The sequence below is a fragment of the Felis catus genome, chromosome E1, assembly GCF_018350175.1.
Source record: "Felis catus isolate Fca126 chromosome E1, F.catus_Fca126_mat1.0, whole genome shotgun sequence".
Taxonomy (NCBI): Eukaryota; Metazoa; Chordata; class Mammalia; order Carnivora; family Felidae; genus Felis; species Felis catus.
The window spans coordinates 45,478,575-45,503,534 of record NC_058381.1 but is presented as its reverse complement, the minus strand read 5'-3'; the positions used below and the strand labels follow the sequence as shown (position 1 = coordinate 45,503,534).

At 40.2% G+C, this 24,960-nt stretch overlaps 1 protein-coding gene across 11 annotated transcripts in view; it reads right to left on the bottom strand.

Moving 5' to 3' along the window:
• The window catches only part of TLK2 (tousled like kinase 2), a 114,481-nt gene extending 89,844 nt beyond the window's left edge, over positions 1-24,637 (bottom strand). For 4 of the 11 annotated variants that reach the window (XM_045045075.1, XM_045045073.1, XM_019818059.3 and 1 more), the window contains exons 1-2: positions 24,188-24,338; positions 22,607-22,692 (exon numbers count right to left, since the gene is read on the bottom strand). In XM_045045075.1, the coding sequence (XP_044901010.1) occupies positions 22,607-22,692; positions 24,188-24,323 (222 nt within the window). In that variant the 5' untranslated portion in view covers positions 24,324-24,338. Of the gene's footprint in view, positions 1-22,606; positions 22,693-24,187; positions 24,339-24,504 lie in introns of those variants that run through there. The other 7 variants (XM_019818056.3, XM_023244581.2, XM_045045077.1 and 4 more) reach the window with 4 other exon arrangements.
• Positions 24,638-24,960: the final 323 nt, after the last annotated feature.

Sequence of the window (24,960 nt, the reverse complement as noted above, 5' to 3'; positions counted from 1 at the left end):
AGAAGTAGGGGCCAAAGGTTAATCTTTTCACTCCTGTAAAAGCTTAAAATGTCAACATTTGTTGAGTTTTTAAAGTTTTCATTTCCTCCTTAGACTAAATTGGCATCTTAAAAGGAATTGAGAACAGCAGACAAAACTTGATTAAGTATAGAGGAGCACAGCTGACGACAGGGTCAAACTACCTGATGTAATAAAGATACTCCATTAGTCTATATCTAATGGAAATTAAAACTAAGGGTCTCCACACTTGTAGTAGCACCACCTTTTCACACCATAGCAGAGTCAAGTCAGCAATCAGAGCAGTCTGACTCCCAGAGACCTCTGGCACTGGCTAATTGATCAGTGTTCCCAGCAGTGAAATAGATGAGAAGTCTTATTAATCCTTCCTGATCTGTATAAGCAGAAGAGTCTAGGTCAAGTGAGAAAAGCATAACCTCAGTCGTTAAAAACACAGAGCCACAACCCTTCAGTCAATCCCAAGATGTGAGTCAGTTTATAGACCCAGAACCAGTGAATGGGGGGGGGGGGGGGGTCTCCTTGAGGAAGACAACCAAAAATTTACACTACAACCAAAAATTTACACTTTTAATCTTTCTCTTCCAGGCTTTCCCCAAAGGACTACACCTTTTACCAAGGCGTCTGCCTGGAGGAAAATGAAATCATCAACGACATTTTGAGGATTATTAGACACTGGCTCTGAACAGATACTAATTCCAGAAAACTCAAAACATCACTGTGGTCCACCAGTCAGAAGAGGGGCTGATGGAGGTCAGGTGATCACAGTACAGTTTTAGCTCAGGTCCACCTAACAGTGGGTCATGAACACTGATGTGGTTATTTCTCCAGTTTCAGAATGCATAATTATAATACACATACTCAGCAACTGGCAGAACCCCCTTACTTCCAGAATGTTCCCAATTGAGGAGGGAGTACGGTACCTTTAAACTTATAAAATCATTTTCAGCAACATTCTCCTAAAGAAAAAAAATATGTAAAGAACAAAAACAATTTGACTTATTTAAAACCTGGCAGCACCATTTCAATCCATTCCAATATAACTTTTATTGGTAACTGAGGTAGCTTTTTTACTATGATAATCAATCACGATTCCAAGTGAAGCTATCTACTTATCCTAGAAAACCCGAAAAAATGTTCAAATGAATCAAGTGGTTTAACTTTAATAACAGTAGCAAACATACTTGGGTGGCATAGGTATAAGGAAGTTCATTTTTTACTTCCATTTAATTTTGAGCAAAGGGGGGTGATTTTATTGTCTATCTGAAATATAATGTTGTATGACAATTACACCTCATTTAAAAAAAGCCTTCGTTGGGGCACCTGGGTGGCTCAGTCGGTTAAGCAGCTGACTTCGGCCCAGGTCATGATTTCGCGGTCCGTGAGTTCAAGCCCCACATCGGGCTCTGTGCTGACAGCTCAGAGCCCGGAGCCTGTTTCAGACTCTGTGTCTCCCTCTCTCTGACCCTCCCCCATTCATGCTCTGTCTCTCCCTGTCTCAAAAATAAATAAACGTTAAAAAAAAAAATTAAAAAAAAAAATAAAGCCTTCATTAAGAATACACTTATGAGGGGCGCCTGGGTGGCGCAGTCGGTTAAGCATCCGACTTCAGCCAGGTCACGATCTCACAGTCCGTGAGTTCGAGCCCCGCGTCAGGCTCTGGGCTGATGGCTCGGAGCCTGGAGCCTGTTTCCGATTCTGTGTCTCCCTCTCTCTCTGCCCCTCCCCCGTTCATGCTCTGTCTCTCTCTGTCCCAAAAATAAATAAACGTTGAAAAAAAAAAAAAAAGAATACACTTATGAGGGGCGCCTGGGTGGCTCAGTCGGTTGAGTGTCCGACTTCGGCTCAGGTCATGATCTCGCGGTCTGTGAGTTGGAGACCCGCGTCGGGCTCTGTGCTGACAGCTCAGAGCCCGGAGCCTGTTTCAGACTCTGTGTCTCCCCCTCTCTCTCTGCCCCTCCCCTGTTCATGCTCTGTCTCTCTATGTCTCAAAAATAAATAAACGTTTAAAAAAATTTTTTTAAAAAAGAATACACTTATGATGAGCACTGAGTAATACAGAATTTCTCAATCACTATATTGTACACCTGAAACTAATATAACACTGTATGCTAACTATACTGGAATTAAAATTAAAAACTGAAAAAAATCAACCTCCCCCCAAACAAAAAATCAGATTAACTGAAATTTACAGTGAATATACCAGGCCACAAGAACAAAAACATACCTTCAACCAAAAAAACCAAAAACCAAAAACAAAAAAACCCAAACACACACACACACACACACACACACACACACACACACACACACATTTTAAATGATTTTTTTTTTTAGTAAGTAAACAAAAATGTATTACACTGTCAAAAAAAATCCTTAATTGATATTAATGATTTTTTGTAACATTTCAGTCATGCCAAACTCTAACCATGTAATTTAATAATATCGATTTCCAGACAACAAGCAGGCCCAACAATAAGAAAAACAAGAAATCTTTTAACTGTCTTCTCTCCTGGAAACCTGCCTATTAAAGTCTACATAATTCACTCAAGATTTGATGCACATAATCAAAACAGATAATAACGTGTCAGCAAGGATATGGAGAAAGCTTAACCCTCACACACTGCAGGCAGGAATATAAAATAGGGCAGCCATATTGGAAAAGTCTGGCAGTTCCTCAAATAGTTAGACTAATGACTAAAATAAGAGATCTTTAGGGGCGCCTGGGTGGCTCAGTCATCTCATTGTTAGTGAGATTGAGCCCTGCCGCAGACTCTGAGCTAACAGCACAGAGCGCGCTTGAGATTCTCCCTCCTCTCTCTGCCCCACCCCGGCTCATGCACAGGCACACACGCGCCCTCGCGCACTCGCTCGCTCGCTCTCTCGCTCGCTCTCTCTCTCTCTCTCCCCCTCCCAAAATAAATAAACTTCAAAAAAAAATTTTTTTTTTTACAAAAGAGATCTTTTGAGTTTTACGTTAGCTCCAGCCTTTAACAGAGCACCTCTTAACCATAAGATCCAGCAATTCCACCACTAAGAATACAGCCAAGAGAAATAAATACATGTACACACAGAAATATGTACATGAATATTCACAGCACCATTATTCATAATAGCCAAAAAATGGGGGAAAAACCCAGATGTCCATCAACTGAAGAATGGATAAACAAAAGGTGGTATATCCATACAATGGAATATTATTTGGCAATAAAAAGAAGTTCTGATACATGCTATAACATAAATGAACCTTGAAAATATGATGCTAAATTAAAGAAGCCACTCACAAAGGACCACATATTGTATGATTCTATTTATATGAAATGTTCAGAATATGCAAATCTATGGAAACAAAAAGTGGACTGGTAGTTGCCTAGAACTGAGAGGGGAGGGGGTTTTGAGGGTAACATCTCAGCCGTCAGCGAGGAGCCTGCTTCGGACCTTCTGTCTCCCTCTCTGCTCCTTCCCTGCTCCTGAGTGTGCACATATGCGGGTTCTCTCTCTGTCTCTGTCTGTCTCTCTCTCTCTCTCACTCCCCCCATCAAAAGTAAACAAACATGAGAAAGAAAGTGAAAGAAAGAACAATCATCCAAACTAGGTCTATATAGCAACATCTAAATGGCAGATCTCAAAATCATCTGCTGAGTGAAAAATAGGCAAGTTGCAGAACAGTAATGATAGTTGGATTCAATTTCTGTAAAAATCACAAAAATCAGTCATGTATGCAAGTGGATGTATGCAAAAATATGTATGCAAGTGGATAAGTACAATACTTTAAAAATCTAGGGGCGCCCAGGTGGCTCAGTTGGTTAAGCATCCGACTTTGGCTCAGGTCATGATCTCACGGTTCATGGGTTTGAGCACCACATCAGGCTCTGTGCTGACAGCTCAGCCTGGAGCCTGCTTCGGATTCTGTGTTTCCCTCTCTCTCTGCCCCTCTCCTGTTCGCCTTCTGTCTCTCTCTCAAAAATAAACAAACATTAAAAAAAAATTTTTAAGTCTACACGGATACATCTCAAACTTTTCAGAGCAATTACAGTTACATCATTGTAAAAGTATGCATGCATTCCTTATATAATTAAAAATCAATAAAAACTAATTGTAAGGGAAAGGAATATGACTTCAACACATGTAGAAGCAAGTCATACGGACTACTTACTACGTATTTCACTAGAAAGCTTACATTTTAGCTTCAGCCTTTCTCCTTATGCTTAGAAACTCCTTTATAGATTAAAAACTACAAATTCAATATTTACAAATAGAAAAGAGGAGTTCTGTACAAAATTCTGGGGGCATATTCACAGTGAAGACAACACAGAAGAAATGGTCATAAGAAAAACAAAGATCAACATAATCTAGATTCAAAATATGCAAGAAGTACATAACCATGAAAAAAGTTTGATGATCAGTAAGTTTAAGTTCCTGGCTTTTACTGTTTTGAGGAGATCATTAATTAATCTGTAAGAAACAAACCTATTGCCATCTCTTACAGGAAACTATCACAAAATTTCTATTGCAGAGCCCAATATATTGGTATAATCACAGGAGTCAGTAGTCTAAATTCCAGTTCTGCCATTTAATGATTGTGGTACAACCTTTGGCAAGTCAACTGCTCTGAGCCTCAATTTACTCATCTGTAAAAAGCCAGGCGGACCAAAACCAAAAAGGCAGACATCACTAATGCACTCTCTGCCCCTTCAAAAGCTAGAATGTAACACAGTGATTTTAAGTTTATATAATCAATGACTTGGGGCACCTGGGTGGTTCACTCAGTTAAGCATCTGACTTTGGCTCAGGTCATGATCTCAGTTTGTGAGTCTGAGCCCTGCATGAGGCTCTCAGCTGTCAGCACGGAGCCTGCTTAGGATCCTCGGTCGCCTGCTCTCTGCCCCTCCCCCACTTGCATGCTCTCTCCCTCAAAAATAAACAAACATTTAAAAAAATTATAAAATTGGGGCGCCTGGGTGGCGCAGTCGGTTGAGCGTCCGACTTCAGCCAGGTCACGATCTCGTGATCCGGGAGTTCGAGCCCCGCGTCGGGCTCTGGGCTGATGGCTCAGAGCCTGGAGCCTGTTTCCGATTCTGTGTCTCCCTCTCTCTCTGCCCCTCCCCCGTTCATGCTCTGTCTCTCTCTGTCCCAAAAATAAATAAATGTTGAAAAAAAAATTTTTTTTTTAATTATAAAATAAAAAATAGATTCAAACTTAGAACTGTTAAGTGCATTTCCTGAATGGGAAAGAATGAGATGGCTCAGGAGTGTGACCAATAGAAAAATTACTGAAAACGGCTGGTACCAACAGTTTAAAATCAGACAGGTGTGGGAATCAGTGAACCACTGTATGAAACTGGGCAAATCACTGATATGATATATGAGCTCTGTGATATATGAGCTCTTTTCATCCATGATAAAAAGAGGGAAAAACACCCACCTTAGGGATAGTAAAAGGATTAACTAAAATAATACTATATACTGGGGAAGGAAGAAAACAACGCCTCTTCTATGAGGTGGTGCTCAATGAAGACTAGGCATTTCTTTCCCCTTGGGAATAGGGAGGCTATTCACAGACCATGTTTAACATGAAATTTTAACCAACCAACCAAACGAGTTTTGTCTTGTTTTTTCCCACATTGCTATCAGTTTTGCACAACTTAATGTGTATCTCAACAGCACAGAAAGGACTCATCGCTAGAAGGACAAAGATGCACATCCTTTTATTTCTAAAAAACATTTTCCTTTTTTAAAATCATGGTAGGTGTACTCTTTAATCCTCATCCTCTATTTCCCCATCTGCACCCACCTCCCCTCTGGTAACCATCAGTTTGTTCTTCAGAGTTAAGAGTCTGTTTCTTGGTTTATGTCTCTTTTTTTCCTTTGCTTGTTTTATTTTCTTAAATTCTACACGAGTGAGGTCATATGTTGTCTTTCTCTGACAGACTTATTTCACTTAGCATTATACTATATACTATTATACTAAAGAATGTTGCAATAAACATAGGAGTGCATGTATCCCTTTGAATTTGTGTTTTTATATTTTTGGGGTAAATATCCAGTAGTCCGATTCCTGGATCATAGGGTAGTTCTATTTTTAATTTCTTAAGGAACCTCCATACTGTTTTCCACAATGGCTGCACCAGTTTGCATTCCCACCAACAGTTCAAGAAGCCAAGCCAACCAGTTTTACTCACCCTATAAACTGTCAAGCATGTATTACAATAAAACAGTTTGCCCACACAGAGACCAGATTATTCAACTAGTTGCAATATTTCAGATACAACCAAAAGGTAAAGACTTTGAACCATTCACCTAATTAAAGCTGCAGCCCCCTCTCCCCCCAGCCTGGCTCAGTTGGCTCAGCTGGCAGAGCATGGGTCTCAGGGTTGTGAGTTCAAGCCCCATGTGTTGGGTGTAGAGTTTACTTAAAAAATAGAAAGATAAGTAAAATTTAACAATGCTAAGCCAAAGCTGGAAATTCAGTGACCTAAATCTAGTTCTTCCTTCAATCTCCACTAGATTATAAACTCCATGAGGGCAGGAATTATCTTCTTTATTCACTACCATATACTACTATCCCCAGCACAGTATCTGTTACTTAATAGGTGTTTAATAAAGGCGTGCTCATGAACAAGTAAGCGTTCTATAATCCTTTGTATCTAGATGCCCTCACAATGAAATGAGAATACAAGGTAACTTCTATTACGAGGAACTGCAACAAATATTCTCTTCTGTTCTTGGGGAATGTTTTTATATTTATATTACTTGATGCTATTGTAAATGGTATTGCTTTTCAAATTTCAATTGCCAACTGTGCATTCCTAGTATGCAGAAATACAACTGATTTTCATAAATTGATCTTGTATCCTAAACTGAAACTCTAATAGCATTTTTAAAGATTACTTAGAACTTTCTACATATGCAATCATGTCATTTATAAGACATCTAAAAAATAAACATAGTTTTACTTTTCCTTTCCAATCTGTAGGCTTATTCCTTTTATTTGCCTTAATACACAGCTAGGATCTTCAGAACAGGTTAAACAGAAGTGAGAATGAATATCCTTAACTTGTTCTGGACAATGGATGGAAAGCATTCAATCTTTTACCATGAAGTATGAGGGCCACTGCCAGTTCTTCACAAATGCCTTGGATCAGATTGAGGAGGCTCCTTTCTAGTAGTCCTCATTAGCTGAGAGCTTTTATCACAGATCAGTCAACTTTGTTTAAATGTTTTTCATGCATCTGTTACAAGGTCATTTGGCTTTTCTGCCTTTTTTTTTTTTTATCAATATGGTGAATTACACTGACTTTTAATGTTAAATCAACCTTGTAACTGGGATTAAACCCAATAATTACCCTTTACGTATGTGTGTGTATGTATATATATAGAGAGAGAGAGAGAGATTCAATTTGTTAATACTTTTTAATGATTTTTGACTATACTTTCATGAGGGATGTTGAGCTACAGTTTTCTTTTTACCTCATGTCTTTGCCTGGTTTGATATCTAGATAATGCTGTCCTCATTAGAGTTTTCTGATATTTGTGAAATTTTTGTTACCATTTCTTCCTTAAATGTTTGATGGATAGAATTTACCAATAAAGCCATGTGAGTCTGGACTTTTCTTTGTGGAAAGGTTTTTAATTACAAATCCATTTTTTAAAAATAAATATAGGGTTATTCAAATTTGCCTCTTTCATTTATTTTAGCTCTTTATTTCTTTCCTTCCACTTAGTTTGCTCTTTTTCTAGCTTCTGAAGGCAGAAGCATGGGTCATTTAGACCTTTCTTTTGAACCTTTAAGTTTCCTCCTAAAAGCACTGCTTTAGCTGCACTCCACAAATTTAGATATACTGTGTTTTCATTTTCATTTAGTTCAAAATAGATTCTAATTTCCCTTGTGAATTCAAATTTAAAGTTTATCTAGAAGTATGTTATTTTTATTTAGAAGTATGTTATTTAACTTTTAAATATTTGGCAATTTTCCAGATATCTTTTTCTTTTTGATTTCTTTAATTCCATTGTAGTGAGAATACTCCTTATAATTTAAATCCTTTTAAATTTGTTGAAACATGTTTCATAGCCCAGCATAATCTATTTTCATAAATGTTCCTTGTGCACTTGAAAAGAATGTGGGCATGGTGTTCTAGAACTGTCAATTAGGTACAGTCCATTGATAGACATGTCCAAATCATTTATATCCTTGATTTTTTCTTTTTTTTGCCTGCTTATTCTATCAATTATTGAGAGGATGTTGCAATGTTCAACTACAATTATGGATTTGTCAATTGCTGCTTTCAGTTGTCAGTTTTTGCTTTGCTCTATTACTGGATGCACAGACATTTCGGACTGCTGGGTCTTCCCAATGAATTGATCCTTTTTTCATTATATGTGCTTCATTATCCCTTACAATATTTTCTTTGTTCTGGAGACTCCTTTGTCTAATACAAACATAGCCACTCCAGCCTTCTTAGTGTTTATACAGTATTTTTTTCCATCCTTTTAATTATAAAGATACAGATTAAAAATAAAGTGGGTTTCTTTTATAGACAGCATTTGGTGGGTCATATAACAGTGACCTAACCTGACATTCCCATTTAACTGGAGTGCTAGACCTTTAACTATTTAATATCAATACATGTGTATTTAAATCTGCCATATTACTAATTTTTCTCCTATTTGTCACATCGTGGGGTTTTTTTTCCCTTTCCCTTCCTTAAGATTGAGGTGGGGGTACCGGGGTGACTCAGACAGTTAAGCATCCAACTTCGGCTCAGGTCAGGATCTCGCAGTTTGTGAGTTCGAGCCCTGCGTCAGGCTCTATGCTGACAGCTCAGAGCCTGGAGCCTGCTTCAGATTCTGTGTCTCCCTCTCTCTCTCTACCCCTCCCCTACTCAGGCTCTCCCTTTCTCTGTCTCAAAAATAAACATGAAAAAATAATAATAAAACAAACAAATAAATAAATAAAATAAAATAAAACATGGCCTCTCAAGGGAGTGAGGGAAGAATAACAAAAGACTGGGAATTACTCAAGTCTCCTGCACAGTAACTCTCCATACAACATCTCTAATAACTACTTACATGCTCAAATACTTCTTGCAAAAGACAAATATGTGTTCTAATTTGAGGTAACCAACTGCTATACAGTGTTTTTTAACCCTATTTTGAGTCACAAGACTGTTTAAGAATATATGAAAGCTGCAGAACCCCTACCTCCATAAATATATACAAATTTTACCTAAGATACATCCATAAATGTATACAAATTTTACCTACCATTTTACGAGGTTCAAGAACCCTAACACCTGTCCATGAACTCCTTTGCCATAACTGACTATGAAGAAACCAATGGTTTTATTCAGAGATACAGAACACTGACTGACTTAAAGACAGGTATCAAACTATATTCCTCCTCTCCACAGACAGGAATGTGGCTATAACTACTGAAATTACAAAGGCTCCTTTCCTTTGACCCAGCAATTCCACTTCTAGGGATTTATCCTGTAAACATAAATAAACACATGTGAAATGCCATTATGTACAAGGCTATTCACTATAGCACTGCTTATATCAACAAAAGCCTGGGGTACCTGGGTGGTTCAGTCAGTTGGTAAGCATCCAACTCTTGATTTCAGCTCAGATCATGATCTTGCAGTTCCTGAGTTCGAGCTCTGCATCAGGAGCCTGCTTGGAATTCTCTCTGCCCCTCTCTCTGCCCCTTCCCAACTTGCGTGCTCTCTCTAAACAAATAAACTTCAAAAACAAATCTTGTCCATTTTAAATGTCCATCAACAGGAAACATGGTTCAGCTGTACAATGGAATTTAAGCAGCCTCTGGAAAAAGGTCTAGGAAGCTCTATGTATCTTATTATAAAACAACTTCTAAGATTTTAAGCACAAAAAGCAAAATATACAATAGTACATATAATATACTTGTCACTGTATTTTTAAAAATTGGAGGGGGCTGGGGCACCTGGGTGGCTTAGTTGGTTAAGCATCCAACTCTTGATTTTGGTTCAGGTCATGATCTCAGTTTGTGGGTTTGAGCTGCACAACAGGCTCTGAGCTGGCAGTACAGAGGCTGCTTGGGATTCTCTTTCTCTCTCCCCCCTTCTCTGCTCATACTTGCTCTCTCTCAAAATAAATAAATAAACTTTAAAAAAAAATGGAAGGGGCTAATATAGCAACGTATTTGCACACCTATATATATATGTGTATATATATATATATATATATATATATATATACACATATATATATGTGTGTGTGTATATATGTGTGTATATATGTATATATACACACATATATGTGTGTGTATATATGTATATATAAGTATATATACACATATATAAGTATATATACACATATATACACACACACATATGTATATATAAAATATATTACATATACAACAAATATATGATTTGTATCACACCTATCCTATCACATATATACATAAAAGAAACTGTTAATGGTTGTCTCCAGGGAGGGAAACCAGATGGACATAGGAAAGGTGTCAAAGAGATGTTTCACTGTATATCTCTGAAATCTTCTGAGTTCTGTACTAACTAAATATATCATACCTAACTGAAATTAAATCTTTAAAAAAGAACCTCTACCCTAGACCCCAAGCAGTTTTGTTAAGCTTCAAAACCAAGCTGTGCTATCATTCTGTGACTTATTCTGTAATAATATTTTATCAGAACTTTTCTTAGGTTGTTTACCTGCGGTGTATGTTACGGTGATCTTTCTGAGCAGCACAGAAAAGGTCTCATCTTTTCCACACACAATCTGACTCCTGAGCAAACTACACTCCCTTCTTGGAGGCTCACAGTACCTTCACATCTCTATATTCACCCTCAGCTGTGTGCTATAGACATCTGGGTCCATGTTGGCCTAAGTGCCTCAAGAATATATAGTGCATCTTGCTTTTTTTTTTTTTTTTATAATCCTCCACAACACCTAGACTTAGTACAGACTCAATAGAAGTTGGTTGAACTCTAACTGCTGAAAATTTTGAGCATTAAAACTTCAATTTAGCTATTATGTCTCTTTTCCTTCATCTTATCCTGATTATCATACAAGCGGGTCAAATGGTTCATAAGAAACTGATGGAATGTTTTGTGTCTTGGTTCTAGCTAGTCAATCGTTAACATAACACAGACTGGGTAAGTTGGTTTTGCTTTGATGCTAGTAGCTTCTCCTAAATTTCAACATTAAATCTGTCTGTTAGAGTTAATTAACAGAAGATATCCTGAGCTGGAGGCACCATCTCCTGAGATCAGCCAGCCCTTCAGATTACATTTTAATTCCACAATTAATCCTTAGTATTCCTCTGGAGTCAGGCAAAACAGGAACCATATTAATACCAACTCTGGCAGCAGTTTATGTGATAAAAGTCACATATTTACTCCTTATAGAAGCAAAGTTATCAGTCATTACAGGTCACATCCATTACAACAGATATTAATATCTTATTTTCTTTATGTGGGCAACATTAACAGTCTTCACAGGACCTAATATTTAAGACAATACTGGTTAAAATAAAATTCTACGACATGAAATTTGGATAGATTGCTATTATTGTTCTAAAGCTGGCTAAAATAAAAGGCTATCCTATGTAACTCATCAAATTACACGATGGCTTATTTCTTCAACTTCCTAGGCCAATGTACTATCTGCAAAAACTGCAATGAGTATTATTACTAGTTCTTCTATAGATGTTAATGCAATTCCTAAGCCTAGGTTTTTGTAGATGTAAACTAAAAGAAAAAGAATCACCATTTTTGGCTGCCCTTTGTCCATTATAAGAGCTGAAGGGAGGTCAAACTCCAACCAAATAATGAAATTTAATATGATCCAGCCATTTAACTTCTGCCTAGGTACCCAAAAGAAATGAAAGGACTCAAATAGACATTTGTACACCTATGTTCACAGCAGTATTCACAGTAGCCAAAAGGAAGAAGCAACCCAAGTGTCCAGTGACAGATAAATGGATAAATAAAATGTGGTACGCATAATGGAGTATTATTCAGCTTTAAAAAGGAAGGAGAGTCTGACACATACTACAACATGGATGAACCTTGAGCATACTACGCTAGGTGAGATAAGCCATTCACACTGTATGACCCCATTTATGTGAGATTTCTAAAGCAGTTAAATTCATAGGAACAGAAAGCAGAATGGTGATTGCTACGGTCTGGGATGAGGAGTAAATGGGGAGTTACTGTTGAATGAGTATAGACTTTGTTTTTGCAAGATGAAGTTTCTTGAGAGAGATGGTGGTGATGGCTGCACAACAAAGTGAATGTCCTTAATGTCACTGGACACTCAAGAATGATTAGAATGGGGGGCACCTGGGTGGCTCAGTTGGTTAAGCGTCCAACTTCAGCTCAGGTCATGATCTCACAGTTTGTGAGTTCGAGCCCCACATCGGGCTCTGTGCTGACAGTTCAGAGCCTGGAGCCTGCTTTGGATTCTGTGCCTCTTTCTCTCTCTGCCCCTCCCCCGCGTGTGCTCTGTCTCTCTGTCTCTCAAAAACAAATAAAAATGTAAAAAAACAAAAAAAATTTAAAAAAAAAGAATGATTAGAATGGGGGAGGCTGCCTGGGTGTCTCAGTCAGTTAAGCATCTAACTCCAGCTCATGTCAGGATCTCACAGTTCATGGGTTCAAGTCCCACATCAGACTTTGCACTGACGGTGCAGAGCCTGCTTTGAATTCTGCCTCCCTCTGTCTCTGCCCCTCCCCCACTCACTGGTGCCCACATGTACGTTCTCTCAAAAAGAAATAAACATTAAAAAAAATTATTACAGGGGCACCTGGGTGGCTGAGTCGGTTTAAGTGTCTGACTTCGGCTCAGGTCATGATCTCACGGTTCGTGAGTTTGAGCCCTGCATCCGGGCTCTGTGCTGACGGCTCAGAGCCTGCAGCCTGCAGCCTGCTTTGGATCCTGTGTCTCTTTCTTTCTCTGCCCCTCCTCCACTCACACTGTGTGTGTGTGTGTGTGTGTGTGTGTGTGTGTGTGTGTGTGTGTGTGTCTGTCAAAAATAAACACTTAAAAATTTTTTTGAAAAATGACTGGAGGGGTGCCTGGGTGGCTCAGTTGGTTGGGTGTCTGACTTTGGCTCAGGTCATGATCTCACGGTTGGTGAGTTTGAGCCCCACATCAGGCTCTATGCTGACAGCTCTAGAGCCTGGAGCCTGCTTCAGATTCTGTGTCTCCCTCTCTCTCATGTTCTCTCTCTCTCTCTCTCAAAAATAAATAAACATTAAAAGAAATGTTTTCAGGTATTTTTTTAATTTTTTTAACGTTTTTTTTTTTTTTTTTTAATTTTTTTTTCAACGTTTATTTATTTTTGGGACAGAAAGAGACAGAGCATGAACGGGGGAGGGGCAGAGAGAGAGGGAGACACAGAATCGGAAGCAGGCTCCAGGCTCTGAGCCATCAGCCCAGAGCCCGACGCGGGGCTTGAACTCACGGACCACGAGATCTTGACCTGAGCTGAAGTCAGACGCTTAACCGACTGAGCCACCCAGGCGCCCCTTTAAGTATTTCTTAAAACAAAAAGTTATTATCCTGATGAGCAATGAATGATGTACAGAATTTCTGAATCACTACATTATACACCTGAAACTAATATAACACTGTATGTTAACTATACTGGAACTAAAAACTTAAAAAAAGAAAAAAAAAAGAAGAACAGGGGTGTCTGGGTGGCTCAATCAGTTGAGAGTCTAACTCTTGATTTCAGCTCAGGTCATGATCCCAGGGTCGTGGGGTAGGGCTCCACACTGAGCATGGAGCCTACTTAAGATTCTCTCTCCCTCTGCCCCTCTCCCCTGCTCATGTTCTCTCTCTCTCTCTCTCTCTCTCTCTCTCTCTCTCTCTTTCTCTCTCTCTCTCTCTCTCAAATAAAAATACATAAATAAAAAGAACAGTCCAAATTATAAAACCAGATTTCCCATTAAAGTCGCCGTAAGGGCAAAAAAGTTGACCAAGGGGCAGGCAGGTGCTAAGACAAACGACCCTACAAGAGAAGCTCTGTGGCCCCACACTAAGCCAAAAGACTACTCTCGAGTGAACCAAAGAGAAGAGAGAAACGGAAAGGTGAAGCCCTCTGTAGGGCAAAGTCACCAAATACTCCAGAAATGATTTTTTTTTTTTTTAATATGTCTAAAGTCCAAGGAAGGAATATCTGGAACTAGAAAAAAAGTAAAGTTTCCTTCTGGATTAGGGTAACGGGGCAACTGCACTGTAAAAGCTCAAAGAGAATAGCCCAAGAAGCATTTAACATGGCTAACATACTAGGAAGCATAATGTAAACTAATCCAGTCCCATCACATCTAGTAGTAATTAGGGCCAAGTGAAACCTACCACCAAGAGAGACCTAGCAATTTGAGACCCAGACAAGGCCAAGAAGAACAAGACCGACCAAGCCAAATCATCCCTAGACTTAGGGTTGAAATATGAAATCACGGATAATATACCTTATTTATTTCCCTTCTCCTTGCCTTTTTTAAATAGTTTTAAGGAATATTTCAATTCAATCTTTATTCACCTAAAAGTAAACAGAGAATAAGAAATAACGCAAGTGACACTAATGGCCAGGAGTGATGACAACACCTCATACAGGAAGGAAGGGAGCAGATGAGAAGTGAAAAATCACAAGGGAGAAACCTAAGTATGGATTCTTTACCTGCTGTGGCACAAGAGTTCATGCATACTTTTTAAGTGTTAAACAGGTTTATAATATCACTGACTGTAAAAAGTCCGGGGTGCCTGGGTAGCTCAGTCAGTTGAGCAACCGACTCTTGATTTCAGCTCGTGTCATGATCCCAAAGTTGTGGCACTGAGCCCCATGTTGGGCTTCATGCTTGGGATATTCTTTCTCTCTCTCTCCCTCTCCCTCTCTCTGCCCCTTCTCTGTTCATATGTACACATGTGTGCGCTCTCACTCTCATTCTAAAATTAACAAAAGAGGGCACCTGGGAGGCTCAGTGGGTTAAGCAACTGACTTTTGATTTCAGCTCAGGTCATAATCCTGCCCCACATCGAGCTCTGCACCATGACAGTGCGGAGTCTGCTTAGGATTCTCTCTCTCATTCCCTCTCTCTCTCTCTCTCTCTCTCTCTCTGCCCCTCCCATGTGCACTCTCTCTCAAAATAATAATAAAACTTAAAAAACCTTTTTAAATTAAAAAATGAAATGAGGAATTACTGCACCAAAATCCATGAGAAAACAAAAACTCAGAAAGGTAAGCTCAGATGGGTGGCTCAGTTGGTTAAACTTCTGACTCCTGACTTTGGCTCAGGTCAGGATCTCCCAATTGGTGAATTGGAGCCACATCAGGCTCGCATCAGGCTCATGCTGCCTGAGAGTCTCTCTCTCCCTCCTTCTCTGCCCCTCCCCCCACCTGCACACATACTCTTTCTCTCTCTCAAAATAAACTTAAAAAAAAAAAAAAGAAAAAGAAAAAGAAAGGTAAGTTCAGCACTCAAAATTTACTTCTATTTGAGGGCATTTGCAGATTTAATTCCAAAGAAAAACTTCGAAAATGAGCTATACTTTTAGGAGGCCTGGGGTGTCGGTAGAGAATAAAGTCAAAGCCTGGGACCTCCCCAATGAGGAAAGTCTGAGAAATCCACCCCATACTTTAAACAAGGAGCACAGGGCTACCTTTTCAGGGCAAGAGTGACCCAGAAACAAACCAGCCCTCATGGAAAGTCAATGGATAGGTTTACGCAGATTAGACAAATTTAAAAAGAAAATAAAGAAGCGGAACGTAGGTCAGAAGAAACAACACAGTATTCAGCCCTGGGAAATGATAAAGACCAGCAATACAGAAAACAAGGTAGGAGGCAGTGAAAATACAGTAAGAAGTTCTAACACGTTTAAATAGAGTGCAAGACGACAATGACAGAGGAGACATATGAGACAACAGCTGAGAATATTCTAGAACTGATCAAAATCAGCAATCCATTGATTCAAGAAGCCCAATGAATCCCAAGAGAATAAAAGTACTTCAACCATTCACAAAAATCTGCACATTGATGTTTATAGCAGCTTTATTCATAAGTGCTAAAACTTGAAAGCAAACCAGATGTCCTTCAGTAGGTGAATGGATAATAAATTGCGGTACATCTAGACAATGAAATATTATTCAGTGTTGAAAAGAAATGATCTAACAAGCCATGAAAAGCCACGGAGAAAACTTAAGAGGAATATTACAAAGTGAAAGAAGCCAGTGTGAAAAGGCTATATCCTGTGTGATCCAACTATATGACATTCCAGAAACAATGAAACTATGGAGACAGTAAAAAGATCAGTAATTGCTAAAGGCTGGGGAGGGAGGGATAAAGAGCCAGAGCACAGAGAGTTTTTAGGGCAATAGAACTACTATGTATTATGCTATAATAGAGAAATATTGTACATTTGAGCAAACCCATAGAATGTATAACACCAAAAGTGAACCCTAACGTAAACTACAGACTATGGGTGATAATGATGGGTCAAAATCAAGGTGCCTGGGTGGCTCAGTCAGTTGAGTGTTAGACTCACAGTGTGTGGGTTCAAGCCTTTCACTGGGCTCTGTGCTGACAGCATGGAGCCTGCTTGGGATTCTCTCTCTGCCCCTCGCCCACTCGTGCGCATATGCTCACGAGAGCTCTCTCTTCCTTAAATAAATAATTTTTTAAAAAAACGATGGGGCACCTGTGTGGCTCAGTCGGTTAAGCATCCAACTCTTGGTTTGGGCTCAGGTCATGATCTCATAGTTCATGAGTTCGAGCCCTACACCGGGCTCTCTGCTGTCAGCATGGGGCCTACTTCAGATGTTCTGTTCCCTTCTCTCTGCCCTTCCCCTGCTCATGCACTCATGCTCACTCTCTCTCTCAAAAAAATAAACATTTAACAATAATAACTGACAAAACTTTGGAGATGGGGAGAGAAAAAGTACTAAATGCTTATTTATTTTTCATAATAGAAAAATCAATAAATGAAAAAAATCATTTTAAAAGAAGGTAAAAGAGGCATAAGAAAGATTTAAAAATAAAACACAAGGAAGATTTAAGCCTAAATATATGTCATAGCTTTATATGTGGATGAATTAAATCTCCTAAATAAAAGACAAGAATTTTGAGACTGGAGTAAAACAATAAGCTAGAGCAGACCATGCCTATGGGTGACAACTAACTTTACTTTCATCTTCTCAATACTCTTTTCTAACTCAACAAAGACTTATTCAATGTGTATGATGCGCTGAGCATTTCAACAGTCATACGTGTTCTCAAGGAGACTAACAGGGGAAGCAAACAATGCATGTCATAATAAAAGTAGGTTATCAGGTGCTAATAAAATAATTCAACGAGAATGGTGCAAGTATCTGGAAAAGCTATAAAGACACATTACGCTCTGAACAGTAAGCTGAAAGTTCATCAGGCAAATAAAAAAGGAAAGGTAAAGGAGAGAGCATGAGCCTGTTTGCTAACAGATCAGTCACGGTTTGAGCAAGCAGAGCACAGCACTAGGAGAACAGACCACTGGCTGTGAAGTTGAAAAATTAGGGTAGGAGTTTTAATTCAGTCCAACAGTCTATGGGAACCTTTAAAGCAAGGGAATAAAACAATACTGGTATTTTTAGAAATATAACTGGAGACAGTTTACAGAAAGATAAATGGGGTAGCAGAGGCTGGTTATTACAGTTATGAACAAGGAAGGATTGAGAAAGTAGCAGGGAGAGCAGACAAATGCTTGAGAAACTTCAGAGAAAGAAGAGACAGGAGCTGATACTTGGCTAGATGTGAAATGAGAGAATTAAACAAATACGAAGTAAATGAAAGGGAGAAGTCAACATAAAGGCAAACATAACAATAAATTTAACAGTGCCTTAAAATTCAATGGTTTAAGTACAGACTTTCTCTCAGAATTTATGCTTATTAAGCATTGTCTAACTATGTATTAAATGCAAAACACCTAAACATATATTTTTTTAAATTACTGGATTGGTATGTAAAATAGCTAACACTAGCTATCCAAAACTGACACCTTCTAATTGATGCAATTAACTAAATAACAGGAGAAAAAGTTATCAGTTGGTTAAATATCTTTTCAGAAGTTAAATCTGATCATTTAAACGGATCGTGTATCAGAAAAAAATAAAAATATTTTAAATACGCTGATCACGTATCACTCACAAACTTACAAGAGGTAGAAAATGATCACTTTTCTTCAAGACATCAAAAAATCTACTATGTGACACTACTTAAAAATATATGGTCTTACAGCAGGCTCTATAAAGTGAAGGTTCCTGTGTCAGTACAGACCGTCCCACTTTCGTGGATTCTCATTTTGCTCTTCTTTTCAATACCATCCATCACAAACCATATTAATCCTTTTTATTCAATACAACTGAAACTAATAACATTAATCAAAAAAGTAGGTTGCAGTGGGGAATATAAAAAAAAAATTACACCTTAGACATTTTCTTTGAACTTGAAACATGTAAATGTATATTCTGTTGCAAGTCTTTTGATGCAGCCCTTTTGAGTTACAGATCCACTGACGACAGACCTGATCTCACACAAACCACACCCATAATGCATCAGCCACAATTTCTAGTTTCAACTTCTTTAAAAGTGAAGCAAGACTTAAGAGATATTTGCCACGGATCTAAATGAAGAATTCTTGGGGCGCCTGGGTGGCGCAGTCGGTTGGGCGTCCGACTTCAACCAGGTCACGATCTCGCGGTCCGTGAGTTCGAGCCCCGCGTCGGGCTCTGGGCTGATGGCTCAGAGCCTGGAGCCTGTTTCCCATTCTGTGTCTCCCTCTCTCTCTGCCCCTCCCCCGTTCATGCTCTGTCTCTCTCTGTCCCAAAAATAAATAAACGTTGAAAAAATAAATAAATAAATAAATAAATAAATAAATAAATAAATAAATAAATAAATAAATGAAGAATTCTTCCAGATTACAAAAAAACAAAAACTTATAAACCTTCAGAAGTATCTCCTTATTGGCTCACCTTACAGTTCTTCCATAGCAGTTAACTTAGTTTTCATAGAATCAACAATTCTTACATTTTGCAATTATATTTCATTGGTCTCCAAAATTTTTTATTAGATTATGTAATTATAATACAAGTGCAAATTGTAACAATGTGATCCTTGGTAAGTCCAGAATTCAACCAGCGGGAGCAATGCAGTGGGCATTAGCAGGTCTCACAAAAAGAGAACAGAGGTTTATTAAGACTAGTATCCCTGTTACAAAAGACTTAAATTCACATCACTTTTATTGTATTTTGAACAGTACTTGGCACTTAGTAAGTACCATGTAAGTATTTACTACTATATTAGCATTAAAACTAAACTGGCTACAAGGGCACCTGGCTGGCTCAGTCAGAAGAGCATGAGATTCTTGATCTCGAGGTTGTGAGTTTGAGCCCCACGTTGGGTAGAGAGACTACTTAAATAAAAAAAATAAACTTAAAAAAAAAAACTAAACTAGCTATAAATACAGTGCGTGCAGGGGTGCAATTCTACCTACTTCACACGGCCTCTGGAATCACAGAGACTACCTGTACTTAAATTGTCAAAATGGGGTGCCCTGCTGGCTCTAAAATGGTGGAGCATATGACTCCTGATCTTGGGGTTGTGAGTTTGAATACAGAGATTACTTAGAAGAATATAATCTTAAAAGAAAAAAGAGAGAGAGAAAGCAGGGTAGGGAATATAAGCTACAACAGGTCCTCACTGAAAACATTTAAATACAAGGTAGAGTCAGTTTCACATAACTAGAAGTGGCTTATCCAGTATAAGGGAGGAGACCTTAAAAAAAGAAGTAGGATAGCTCACATATCAGGTCAACAAGAAATGAAGAAGTAGGTTCACAACCCAATTTAACCTTATCACCTCAAAAATGCTAAAAGGATGGTTACATGCCCTCCTAAAAAAACTGGCAGCTAGATAGAGAAGAAAAACCAACCCTATTTTCTTGGTGTCCATCAGGCTACTTTCCTCTGTCATCAACCCACTAGTGACAGAAAACCCCAAACTCTTAAAAATCCACACAATGCATCCCAAGGCACAAAACAAATCCTTCTGGCTTACCAGTCATTAAAAATTAAACACGCTAAAAGAAAGAGAAACTGCATTTAAATGCAAGAAAATTTTATATTTGTGAATTAAAATCCTACCCATAAGAGCAACTTAAACATAAATAATAAATGTGGTGGCTTTTGACCATTTTATTTCAGTCTAAGTTTTGTGATGTAGATCTAACTTGCAGGTGTGAAAAACTTGAAGCGACGTAACAAAAGATCTGTTAACAACCAGGAAGTTCAAAGACTGCAGCCACTTAAAACACCCTTGTCCACTAGGAAAGAATCCACAATGGCACTAACTTTCTTCCTTCTATGGACATCAAAAAGTACTGAAAATGTTATGAATAGTTAGGAGAAACTCAAGAGACAGCCCCTGTGGCTGCACCAGTCCCACTAGATGGCACTATCACAGGAAAGTCACTCTCCTCTCCCATTTGGAGCAAGGGCTGAAACTGAAAACTATCAACTCAGTGACATCCTCATTGGGAAATGATGACCCATAATGAGGAATTCAAAGCTAGGAGGCGGAGTTTTTCTCAAAGCACCTTTTCTCCCAGTACATGGCCTCCTCCTCCTCAGTCCCATTTCAAATCAGTGGTCTGAGGGATACAATGTCTTGCAGGCAAAAGAAGTTATACAAAATGGATATTTTCTTTTCTTCTTCCTAACTCCAACTTACAGAATATTTACTTGCTTCCCCCCCCCCCCAAGTTTCTTTGCTATGGGGAAAAAAAAAATCCCTTGCCAGTCCTTGAATAATATTTATTATGATATACTACAGTAAGTATAGTCATAGTAGACTAAAAACATCAAAATAACATACAGTTACTGGCATAAAAAACATTTGGATATAAATAAACTTCCTTATATATACAACAGGAAGAACTTCCTATTAAACAGATTAAGTCTTCTGACACCTTAATTACAAGATTTTAACTTAGGCCTGGGCAGCAAGATTCACAAGGTCAATTATCGCCATCACTTATGCTCCACCCCATCAAAAGAGTACTTGGATATAGCTATCACGACCTTAAAAATTGAGGAAAAGAAAGGCATACTAACAACAAAACCCAATGAGTTTAAACTACCATACAATTTGAATACAAACTTACTTTTATTCCATAGGTGACCACTTGAACAGACAGATTTGGATATGAACCTTGTGCTGAATTCCCAAATGAGAAGACACATAATCAATTTAATCCAGAGATCAATTTAATACTCAAACATACTGCTCACTTCCAGTTGAAGCTACTTCTCCTAGATCAGAGAACTTACACTTATACGTGTATCTTCAATATGTGTCAACAGTCAGCATAGCCTTCCCAAAGTGCCCTAAGTACCACTTTAATCAAAGTGGCCAAAGAAACCAAGAACTACAAAATGTGCAACAAATCCTGTGTTCCCACAGCACCTGGTCACGGTTCTAACCCAGATGTCACCGAGGTATCATCTCTCTCTCGCTTCCTCCACAATGGAGGCTTGGAGGCTCTAAGTTGGGGTGTCATTCCTCACACCCTGCACAATGTCCAGTATGCGGTAGACACTCAATTTATCTGTTGAATGAACAAAAACTAACAACCTACTCCAGCTCACCAAAATTATGAGACCCCTCAAAGCAGCCAGTTTTTCCAACTAAACCTTGACAAACACCTTCTTCTTCAAGAAGCTACTGACCAAAGCAGGTCACTAACATTCAGGTCTCCATGAGAAATAAGGTTTCTTGAGAAGCATGGAAAGGTATGTATCATGTGAAGTCAAAGATCAAAAATTCACAAGTCTCAAGCCCAATTAATGCAACGATCTTAGAATGGTGAAGCTTTTAAATACAACATCGTAAATATATTTTACATATTGTATTAAAATCATAAGTATATTGTACTAAAACCATCCTATGAGAGCAGAGTGAACTACATAAGGACACACAGGAAGCCATAACATTGCTTAATGTAACCACCTGGGGGCTTGATCTTATTTTATGTTCCGTAAACAAAAACAGTGAACAAGAAGGAAAAATAGGAGGAGAGAAAGCAGTCTGGGGGTGCAACCAGGAGGAATCTGCTGAGCTACAGATCTGGAGAACTGACAAACAGCAGAAGCAGATTTTTCAAAACTCTTATCACAGAACTATCCAAAAAACCTACCGTAATGAATCTATGCCAATACCTTTTCGTTAAGTTTTTTTTTTTTTAATTTAATGACTGAGTTGTTTTGACAAAATATGGCACAAAAGCCAGATACACATCCCATTAGTATCCTTGCAACGAGATCCATGGGAAACCTCTCCTAAATTAGAGGGGAAAGAGATGCATATAGTTCCATTTAGAATCCCTTCAAATGTACCGTGAAGTTAGCGGAATGACTGGTAGGAGCTAAAAGTTCATCGGAACAGGTGAGCCCATCTCCCCTGCAATCTACCAGTTTGACCCACCCAAAATGATCATAACTGTTTTCTAAATGTGTTTCCATTTGACTGTGAACAGTGCTCATTATGGTCATTTTACTCACCTTACTAACGCCAACCCCTGTAAACCTGGCCTCTAATAATTCCTGCCGTCGAGGGTCCAGGCTATGCAATTCTTCCATCATTTCTACTGGAAAAGAAAAAGTAGGTTGTGAGACCATAAAAGCTAAAACACGAGGCACCAATTTTTAGTTACAACAAAATGTAATTATTTCATTGAATGGTCACATACAGGTAAACCTCAAGTAAATACGGCATACAAGCGATAAACTACAATGTGCTGCATCAAACAGTAATACATTTAAAGTTAAAAAGCTCAGAAGTCCTCTTCGGAGGGCTACTATATCCTTGTCTAGCTCTGATTTTAACAGCAAAAAACCTCAAACCACTCATATAATCTCAGTAAAAGTTGAACAAGGATTAACTTGCAAAACAACGACAAAAATTCCTTCCATCAACCTTTGAATTTAACGAAGTACTTTCGGATATTTGTTTCCCAAACCCACAGGAACTAGTTCTTAAACTAAAAATATGAATCATTAATAATAATTTAAAAATAATGCAGCATGAATCAGAAGCTACAAATAACTTCAAATAACGCTATTATATAGCTCCTTTCTCTGAAGAGCTCACGGTAGCTCATGAAAAAAGGAATTAATTATTTTAAATTTAATAGAGAACCCATGGTAAAACCATCAACCAGCATTCACTCAGGAAATTAGCAGAGCTCCATAACCATCCCTTTACAAAATCTTTTTCTGACCACTCCCTGGAGCAGTAGGTTTCTCTAGACATCTGCTTTTAGCACTCCTTCCAAGCAGGGAAGGGCAGGAGGACACCATTTTTAAACTCCTTCCACAACCAATAAATGCACAGGCTACTTTCAGCAAATACGTCCATCCATCGCAAGAGATCAACTCTTGCAGAGCCCACTGGAAACCTAATATTACAAGTGGGATAGGAACATATACCATTACACAGAACCCCTTTGAACATATTATTAAACAGCGATTGGAATGATTGGCATGATTTAAAAGTTCACTGAGAACATGAATTAAACATGCTCCTCTGCAATCTAACAACTCCACATTAACTGTAACAACCCCTACCAGTCTTCCAGTTTCATTTCCCTTCCTGGATTGAGAGCCTGGGGCAAAGGGGAATGAAAGGGTGACAAATTAAAGTTTCACCCACACAAACGAGCGCAGGTTAGCGAGGGAATAAGGAAATTCTCGAAAAGGCAGAAAGGCATCTTAAAAAAGAAAAAGAAAGAAAGGAAAAAGGGGACAGAGTGTGCTTCCCCTAAGTGGCCTTCCTCGCGTCTCGCCCTGCCTGCCCTAATCAAGGCCGGAATGGCAGAGGTTGCAGCCTCCCTCAAACCCTAGGGTCTCTCAGAACATTTCCTAAACCTCCATCCCCAGGCCTGGCCCAGAAAATGACGCCCCAGCGGTTATTCCATTTAATGTCAACTCATGTTAAGGAAATCTCCACTCTGTCTCATTCCTGCGGGGCCTTGGACTGGGATCCTCCCTGCAGCCCACAGCCGGGAAACAGAACCGATGGGGCCTGGTCCCGGCGCCCCTTGCCTCCCGCCGGCTCCAAACTTTCCCCAACTCCAGGCCCACCTGTCACGGAGGGAGGGCGGGCCGGCTCTCGGGGGTGCCCAGGAGGCTGCCGGGGCCTCCAGCTGCCGGGGCGTCCCCTTCGCCCTGCCGGCCGCCGGCCCCACTCCCAGGCCGGGGCTGCCTGGGCCTCCCCCATCTTCAGCCCGGCCCCTCGGCGACCCGCAGCCCTCGGGGAGCCCCTCCCGCCTCAGCGCCGAGGAGCTGCGGCCCGGCCCCCGGGTGGGCCCGGGCCGCAGCCTCCTCAGCTGAGGGGGGTCCCCCGGACGGTTAATGCCCCAGGCCCGGCGCCCTCCCCCGCCCGGGGCTCAGCCTCTCACCTGCCGCCGCCGCCGCCGCCGCCGCTCCACGCTCCTCCCGGGAGGGGCCCCGACCCGACCCGGCCGCCGACCGCTCCGCTCTCCCCCTGGGCAGGCCCGGGGCGGAGCCGGGGCCTCTCCTGAGCGCCGCAACCCCCCGCCCGGGCAGCCGCCGCCGGCGCCGGGCTCCACGAGAGGGCGGGCGGGGGAGGGGGGCCGCGGAGGCCGCAGATCCCCGGGCTCGCGTACAGAGCCAGGCGCCCGACGCGGGCCCGGGCCCGGGCGGCCGCGGGGGGCGCGGGACCGGCCTCCTGGCGCCGGACAAAGGCCAAGGGAGGCGCAGGAGGGCCCAGGCCGGGCCGGGAGGTGGGGGCCCGCTCGGCTGGGGGCCACTCGGGTGCGGCGCGGAGGGCGGGGGGGTCGGAACCGCTGGTGCCCAGGACCCGCCTCCGGCCCCTTAATCCGGATCGGTTCGGT